This window comes from Nothobranchius furzeri, chromosome 8 (assembly GCF_043380555.1).
Source record: "Nothobranchius furzeri strain GRZ-AD chromosome 8, NfurGRZ-RIMD1, whole genome shotgun sequence".
Classification (NCBI taxonomy): Eukaryota; Metazoa; Chordata; class Actinopteri; order Cyprinodontiformes; family Nothobranchiidae; genus Nothobranchius; species Nothobranchius furzeri.
The window spans coordinates 65720684-65729657 of record NC_091748.1 but is presented as its reverse complement, the minus strand read 5'-3'; the positions used below and the strand labels follow the sequence as shown (position 1 = coordinate 65729657).

The window sequence follows — 8974 nt, the reverse complement described above, 5'->3', positions numbered from 1 at the left end:
CATAGTAGCTCATCATAAACAAAAACAACTAAAGTTAAAGTCACATGTTAGGACTGAGAGAGGGAAGGACATGCGTGTAAATACAGTGTTGTGTGTTTTGGGTAAACCCCAAAGGACCACTCGTGGTTGAGGCTTCTTTTCAAAGAAAAACAATCCAGTAAAAAGGAAAAGCCCAGGGACTTTGTAAATAGTGTGGTAGACACTTAGACCATTTGTCTTATGTTTTCTTTCATTTTGACTTATTGCAAAAAGCTGAGCTTAATCCTTTAAAAAGGGCATTTTTTATGTTATTTTATTTTAATTTGCTGAACTATGTCTGGAACTGTCGGTAAAAATGAAAAATAAATAAATTGAGAAATGTTAATATATTTATTATAACTTTTCTCAAACATTAACTAAACAGAAATGCAGAGAAAAGCTGGTTTAGTTTGTGTTTTATTGTTGATGGTGTAGAATAGCCTGTCTAAATTCAGTTTGACAAATAGAAGGTTTAAGTTTGCATGTTAATGTAGGCCTAATTATAATGTTCATATTTACTATTATGACTGTTTTCATGCTGCACCTTCTGCACTGTAACTGCTCACCTTTTAAAGAGCAAGTCACCCCCAAATCAACTTTTTTTTGCTGATAAACTACATAAATGCGTGTCTAATTGTGCTGCAGACACGTGTAGTCAATAATTTGGCACTTCAGTGCATCTTAGTTAAAATTTAAATATTCTGCCTAAAACTGTCAGTGTTGTGCCGTCGTCAGGTAAAAACTCTGCACTGCATTTGAATTTAAATCTGCCACTGCTATTGGCTAAGAGGTATGCTATGATGTAAACTGGTCCTTATGATGTCACAATGTCGTTGTGAGCCTGCGTGTGTGTGTATTGGTTTGCGGCTCCGCTCTCTCGGTCTGCAAGGCAACAGCATTTGTTGCATTTTTCAAACATGAAGAGGGAGTTGAGTAAGAATCTGACAGGGGTTGACTTGCTCTTTAACTTTTTCTTTTTTTAAATCTGAAACGAATTTGTGTATTTAAATGGTGCTGTCACGTTGATTTTAATGTTAATTCTAGTCTTGCCAATGGAAACCCCACTGAATTGCCTCTGTGTGTGAAATGTGCTACAAAAATAAAGCTGCCTTTTCTGGCTATACAATAATGGATGTTTTTACTTTTCAAAAGTTTTAAAACGTCTTTTTTATTTCGATGACATACAGTATCACACCGTTTTAGAAATACTGAAGTTGTAGCCAATGCCAACTGTTATAATAATAAAAAGCAAAACTAATCCAGACAAAATAAATCCATAAACAGTCAGATAACTGTAATTTATTGTTCGGGTACCGACAAAACGCGCCGAGTGAGACATCCTGTCAGTTGCCTCCTCTTTGTTCAGCTTGTTTCTTTTACGGAGGACGTAATTTCTGCCCAATGTGCGCGCTCTGACGTGCCACAAAGGGACGTAAGAGTCTAGAAAGGCTCGAGGCGGTGCGCACGAGCAAGTCCTCAGTTTCGTAGAAGCAGCAAGGCGGTGTCACCTGAGCGCAGTGAAGATTAAACCTGAAATATAACAACAGATATTTCCCGCCGCAGGTCTTTTCTCTGGGGTTATGGGTAGGACGCCGCTCTGAGGTAGCGTCGAACCGGCAGCCTTTTCCTTTCTCAAACGGAAATAATGATGAAGAAGGACATCAGCTTGAGCCTGGCGGACGACGCTGACCTCAAACCGCACCTTCGTGACGCCGAGAACATCCTTAACTCCCCGGACCTGGGGCTGCTCAAGCTCGCCTCCCCGGAGCTGGAGAGGCTAATAATCCAGTCCAATGGGATGGTCACCACGACGCCGACCAGCTCCCAGTTCATCTACCCGAAAACGGTGACGGACGAGCAGGAGTTCGCCGAGGGCTTCGTGAAGGCGCTGGAAGACCTACACAAGCAGAACCAGCTGAACGGAACCGGGCAGACCAACAACACTCTGGACCTTGGTGTTAACATCGCCCCGGTTACCATACAGCCGGAACTACCTGTTTACACGAATCTGAACAGTTACGGGAGTGGGCCACTGGGAACCACGGTCAACTACTCCACGGACACGGTTCCGTTCCCGCCGCCTCCGTCGCATCACTTGGGGGCAGCCCCGCTGCAGCAGGAGCTCTCTCGGGTTCAGCCGCTGAAGGAGGAGCCTCAGACCGTCCCTGACGTGCAGAGCTTCGGGGAAAGCCCGCCGCTGTCCCCCGTCGACATGGACTCACAGGAGCGCATCAAAGCCGAGAGGAAGAGGCTCCGAAACCGGATTGCAGCCTCCAAGTGTCGGAGGCGCAAACTGGAGCGGATCTCCAGGCTAGAGGACAAGGTGAAAACGCTGAAAACCCAGAACACCGACCTGGCCTCCACGGCCAGCCTGCTGAGGGAGCAAGTGGCCCAGCTGAAACAGAAAGTTCTCACGCACGTCAACAGCGGCTGCCAGCTGCTGCCACATGAAGTCCAAGTACACTAGTGGGACGGACAGACCTCCTGTTGGGCTACAGACCAGCATATAAGCACCATGGACGTTCTAGATGCTGGTTTCTTCTACATGTAGCCCGGATATGTGTGCCAAACCGGCTGCCATCACTAATCGGCTGCTTTAAAATGTTATTTGGGATTGTTAACATGTAAACATGCGTGGTAGAACATGAGATAGCGGTCATATTAAAGGGACTTTGACAATGATATCGGCCAATGTAAACGAAAATATCTTTATTTATTATGCAGCTGCCTGATGACAGCGGATCACTAGATTATAATCTTTTGTCATGTCTTAATAATTAGTTTATTGGACATTGGCTGAAATGAAGAACAGATGCCTTCAGTTGATTGAAATCATGTTCTACCTCGTGTGTGTGTGTGTGTGTGTGTGTGTGTGTGTGTGTGTGTGTGTGTGTGTGTGTGTGTGTGTGTGTGTGTGTGTGTGTGTGTGTGTGTGTGTGTGTGTGTGTGTGTGTGTGTGTGTGTGTGTGTGTGTGTGTGTGTGTGTGTGTGTGAGGGATAATCATTTATCCTATTTTGTATTTCTGTAGACAGATTTGCATGTTTTTGACTAACTCGAATGTTGCCCTCAAGCTTGGGCACCAAGTGGCGCCATATATTCAGTGTTTATTATACTCAGACTTTGTGTATGTCTTTCTTTTATTTTTATTATTTTTACCAAATTGTCATTACTTCGTTGTGTTTTAAATGTGAAGAATATTTCTGTTGCACAGACTGTTGCTGTTACTTTGTAGCCTTCAGTTATTTGACTTCATGCCTTTGTGTTTGAATTAAACGCTGCTCAGCAATCCAAATGTTTCCTCTAATTGTTACCAATGAATTCAAAACATATCCTGTAACCATAATTGTTATGGTTGATTTCATTAAAGGAAGTCTCAATGAAACAGAAACCACATATGACATCATCAGTTACTCATAAAACTGGATAGATGTTAGTTTTTCTGACTCATTTTCATAGAGCTGATGAAGGTTTCTCCTTCCGTGGAGCCAAAATTTTTGGAAATCCATGTTGTGTAATAATCCCGACCACGTGACTGGGTGTAGCAGTCTGCGTGTCATGATTGGTGTCTTGCCCCCTCTGCTGGTTATTTTAGGAATTACAGAAGCAACAGCAAGGGGGGGGGGTTAAATCTGATTAAATTGAGTTTTGAAGAACATAATGTTATTGATTATAGCACATGAAACAGATTTAAGAAGGTTTTTCTTGGTCTTTCTCAAAATACTGTTTTTCTTCTGTCTGCTCCCAGGAAGGGATTAAAAAACCAATTTCTCATTCTGACACAAACACAAAATCCGTTTTACTTTGACCTAAAGTGCCAGTAGAAGAAGAAGAAAGTATCATTTCTATAGCGCCTCTCAAGATAAAAATCACGAGGCGCTTCACAAAAACAAAAAGAAATGTAAAAATATAAAAAAGCATTTAGAAAATGTTTAAAATATATATTTAAAATGAGCAAAAATGGACAATTGTGATTAAAAATGTTAAGAAAGAGAGAGAGTCAATAGGAAAGAGGGAAATCAGTGGATCCTGAGGAAGATGGAATAGTTGGGGAGAGCAGAATAAAGAGAGAGGTGCTGAAGAAGGTCATAACAGTATACCTGCATACAGGATGTTCTTAATCTATGATACAAGATGGATTAGGCAACTGATCCTCCCAGACTAATAATAACAGTTTTGTTATTTAAATAATTATTATATTTTTGAAGGTAAAATAACATTTTGAGCCACAAATATGATTATTTCTATTTTGATCAAGAGCTCAGAGTCTATGGTATTATTTATACACTGCAAAAACAGATATATACAAAAGAAAAATAAAGAAACTTTTAGACATTTTATCTTATTTTAGTACAAAAAGAAAAATTAAGTATTTTCTAAAAAAAAAGGTATTAAATATAATCCAAATATTCTTGTTATGAGTAAAATAATCTGCCAATGGGGTCAACAAAAGATGCCTATCTAGATTTCTTAAAATTAGCAAAATAATCAAAATTTTGATTTATTTGCTAATTTTTAGGAATTCTAGCCAAGCAACTCTGGCAGATTTTTTACTCAAAACAAGAAAATCTGGGTCGTAATTAAGAATATTTATCTCAGCTGCTCTCTTTGGGTGTGTGTGTTGGAGATATCCTCCACGTTGCTAACGTGCTTCTTACTGACCAGTTTTCAGCCTTCCCATCTCTCCCTGAAGCAGCATCATTTCTAACGGTTGTTTGACAGAGAACGTTCTCCTAAAAGTGGTTTTAGCAGTTATTTTACACGGCGTTTGAACCAGTGGCGGAGCTTGATATGTGCAACATGTGCGGCCGAACAGGGCGGCAGTCTGGAGGGGGCGGCATTTAATTTCTTTTTATTTTTTAAATTTTTTTTATTTTTTTTTTCTTCCATCAACCGATACATCAACAAAACATAGAAATCACATGTTCTTCATAACAATAATAGTGATGAGTGATGATAATAATAATATTTCTGTAATAAAAGCACAACAAAGTCATTGTTTGCGTTTATATTGGGATTTTATTGCGCCCCCTTGTGTCCGCCGCGCCTCTGTAGTGCGCTCTATAGCGCCCTTCATCAGGTGGGGGGCGGAGGGATCTCGGAGAGTGATGATGGAGGGATACAGGTACCGTTTCACATATCACCACTCACAAACATAATGGAGAAGAAGCGGTCGAAGCCATCTGGTGCCCAATTTCGGAAAAAAAGAAAAGAAGAGGAGGAGAAACGAGGAAAAGATGCAGGTATGCATCTCTTTATTATTTAGTTGGTATTTTTCCCGCCTGTCCCCCAACTTATTGATTAACTAACCTCTCTAATCTGAACGTTTTGCATGGTGCTATGATGATCCCTTCAAATGTCTTTTGCTAGCTTCTTACGTTGCATGTATTTAGAACTACTTCCAACTGCTAGCTTTTTCTTTGTCAAATGAGCTTTTATGAAAAGCTAAGAGTGGGAAAACCGAAAGGCTGATAACCAAACGCTATCAAATTAAAATGAGTCTTTGAGAATTTTGCTGAAATACATTGACGGCGGGCGGCAGGTCTCGCGCCGGCGTCATTCGCCTTTCTTTTTGGACTCGGGAAATGAGCTACGTATTATTTACCCCACAAAAAACGGAGCAGCAGCGGGCCGCTGGAGGTGCCCTGCCAGTAAGATCCCGTTTATACTGTAAACTGCCATAAAATAAAAACTATAATAGCTAGAGCGGTCTTAATTTAGCTGAAAGTTGAGACTGTCTCTCCTTTCAGCACTGTACAAGTCGATGATGTCATCGTGTTGCGTTAAGTGTCCTGCACAGCACACCGCAGCTATGTTAACTCACAGTGACCTTGAAGCAACGTGGGAGAGTTGAAGAATTTAACCAGTTAAAATGGATTCATGGATATTTAATCAATAGTTGTGGCTCCTCTGGTCATTTAGTTCTTTGTGTGCCGGAGACATTTGCTGAATAAGGAAATAAAAACTTAAAATGACAAAAAATTAGGGAAAAACACTTGTTTTGTATTTTATCAATTATTAATGATTGATAGATTGTTGGTGTTTTAACTTTTGGTAAAGGAAAACACACAATTTCCAGGCAGCCCCAGTCTGGAGAAGTGATGGTGACATCAGCCATTAAAAATTAATAATACTCTGAGGTTTTTATGAATAATTTGTACTTTTACTTGAGTATTTCTCTAACACCAGTACTTTTACTTGTAAATGAGTAATATTTTAGCAATGTAACAGTACTTGTACTTGAGTACAGATTTTCAGAATTCTTTCCACCACTGCTGAAAACTGTAAATGCTCATTGTAACATGTTAATTAAAATGCTTAAGCAACAGACGTGACATGAAGATTGTATTGTTTGTTTTATGCAACATCAGGAGCCCTATGCAGATATTTTGGGATGACATCAGCTGCCACTGAGGAACAGCCATCTACCTCCACTGCTCATACCAGTAGGCCAGTATTTGAACTCGAGGAGGGACAGTCTGCTGGCACCGCATCTCCCCAGGAAGATACTTTAGGTGGGTTTTGCACACGTGTGTGTGTCCAGCAAACATTTAGCTATAGACATTTAAATAGTATTTTCACAGAATATGGGATACGGGGGATCTCGCACAGGGCGCCATTTAGGCCAGCTCCGCCTCTGGTTTGAACGGAGAGTGAGCGCGTGAGCTGGAATGTTGATTCCATAGCAACGGGCGGTGACGCTGTCCGTCATCCGCGGAAAAATTAACCATGTAAACAATAGAGCCATCAGGCTGACGGCTGGTAAGAGACAAAGTCAAGAACAACTTTATATTCTTTTTTGACACCTTTTATGTGGAAATTATAACGCAAAAATAAAGAGAACACACAAAAAGCCAGGAAGTCAGGACAACATGAGATCTATCTAACTAGAGTTATATTAAAATATGAAAAGTCTAAATGACTTGGGTGCTCTAGTGTTAAGTGATGCTATTTTAGTAGAGAAGATTTGTTTTCTGCCTTTTTGGGCTAAAAATAAGTAAAATGTCTTAAAACGATTTTATTTTATTTTACTTTCTCAGAAAAAACTTTTTTCAGTTTAAATTCTTATTTATTAATAAACAGTCTAATTCAGCGTGATGTAAACAACTATGGAGGTTTGAAAATTGTACATCTGTAACTTTTTTATTTGAAAGAATATATTTTCTTCAAAAACAACAATCAAACAAATTTTTAGCATATTTTTTATTGTTTTACCACAAAATACAGATAAAAACATCCACAGCATATTCTCTCACTTTAATGGCCCAAATGGAAAGGATCTGAAGAGGCAGTGACACAAGATCAAAGTTTCTGCGTGCTCGTCGTCGAAGATCTACGGTCAGCAACCTCTACCAAGCTGGATGGCGTTTGTTTTTCTGGACTACGCTGGCGTGGGCTGTGCACTGCTTCATAACTGAGTGACACATTCATTCACAAGCAGGCCTAGAAATAAACGCAGATACAGTACAACATGACTCTTTTGGAGTTTTCAGATCTTTTCTGCTTTTTTCTTGAGTGATTTTTATTTTGATGCAAGCCTGAGTCAATACAACACAATCCACACATGACTCATAGGTAGAGTATTTACAAACCAGGCTTATATGGAGAGGAAGACGTATTAGAAGGGAGAACGGGTCATAAGTTTAGACTTTATCTGAAATCAAAACAGTCACGACCAGTAAGAAGTAAAAGCTACACGGGATTCAAACCACTGAAACGTTGACTGGGGATTTCTTTCTCTGTCAAAACAAACACCAATAAGATTAGTTCAACCTAAAAAAAAAAAAACACCAACTTTGTTGGTCTATGATTACTTTTGTCCCACTTTTTATCGTGCTTTGCTTTCTCAGTCCTCCTCGTTTGTGTTTATTTTATTGTTAAGGTTCACAACCTTTTTCCTATTAAAGCTCCGAATATATAAAACATCTTTTCCTGGCTTTGAGAAGCAGCAACAACTAGATGCGTTTGCAGTAATCTTCAGTAAACAAAAACTATTTTAGTTTAAGGGAAACTAATTAAAACGTGAGTCATAACAGTTTCTGGGAGAGGGCAGGCCCAGGAAAACTGTCTTGTTGACTTTATAAACAGCTGTAAATAGCTCCAGCTGTTTGCTCAGCCAACCATACTCCTCCAGCAGCCGCCCAGTTCAGGATTTACCTGAAGACGGACACAATCCCATAAAACAGGCGGCAAGCAAGCCAGTGAAGCTGCTCTAAAGCCGACTCTCAGGTTGTTTTCCTAGAAGCTAAGAAACGTGAAGAATCGGGATGATGTTTGATACGTTTTCCTTCAGCATTTAGACCTTCAGCCTCTGAATTTCCTGCTTTTCTTTACAAACTCCCGGCAGCCTGGATCCTTTAGATCACAATGATCCCCGATGGTTTCAAAATGTTCCCAATGTCAGCGGAATATTTCTGTTAGCAGATAACAAAACAGATATGTGGCTGTCGTGTTTAGTTTAAATGAAGCGTCGTGCTTGAAGAGCTCCACCAGCGAAAGTCAACAAACTCCGTTCAGGACCTCTCCTGGTGTTTCCTCGAGATTAAAGCAAAATACCATAAAAACAACACATCATTTCCATTCTCTGAACCACACATCCGTATGATTTATAGGACGTGGGAATATGTTAAAGATGCAGCATTTTTATACTCTTTAGTCTTTTGCACGCACCGACAAGAACAACAACAAAGGGGACGTCAACAACAAACTCACGGATGTCGATAAAAGTTCAACTCCGGTTCAAATCAGTGTTATTGTCACATACAAACTCATGCCAGTTGTTAGTGTTGTAAATCCCACAGAATTGAGTCATCTGTGACATTATTCTCAGTTCAAAGTCAAATTTTTACATGTTTCAAAAGGAGCCACCAGTGGGGGATGAGTTATTCTCTGAGGAGGAGGAGCAGCTCGCACAAACCCAAACAAACACAGACCGTTAATATCTAATACTTTCCTTAC

The 8974-nt window shown here is 40.1% G+C and overlaps 1 protein-coding gene and 1 long non-coding RNA gene across 2 annotated transcripts; both read left to right on the top strand.

Moving 5' to 3' along the window:
- The first annotated feature begins 1445 nt into the window (after positions 1-1445).
- On the top strand, positions 1446-2703 carry jund (JunD proto-oncogene, AP-1 transcription factor subunit). The gene has a single exon (XM_015970856.3). It carries the CDS (start codon positions 1664-1666, stop codon positions 2483-2485), a length of 822 nt encoding a protein of 273 aa, XP_015826342.1. The 5' UTR covers positions 1446-1663; the 3' UTR covers positions 2486-2703.
- Positions 2704-5121: 2418 nt separating this feature from the next.
- Positions 5122-6531, top strand: LOC139071568 (uncharacterized). Its single transcript, XR_011521410.1, has 2 exons — positions 5122-5259; positions 6388-6531. It is a non-coding gene; the product is annotated as an uncharacterized lncRNA (long non-coding RNA).
- The last annotated feature ends 2443 nt before the right edge of the window (positions 6532-8974 follow it).

Bases quoted from the DNA above. Each gene is read 5' to 3' on its own strand.
- jund (XM_015970856.3), top strand. From the start codon at position 1,664: ATGATGAAGAAGGACATCAGCTTGAGCCTGGCGGACGACGCTGACCTC.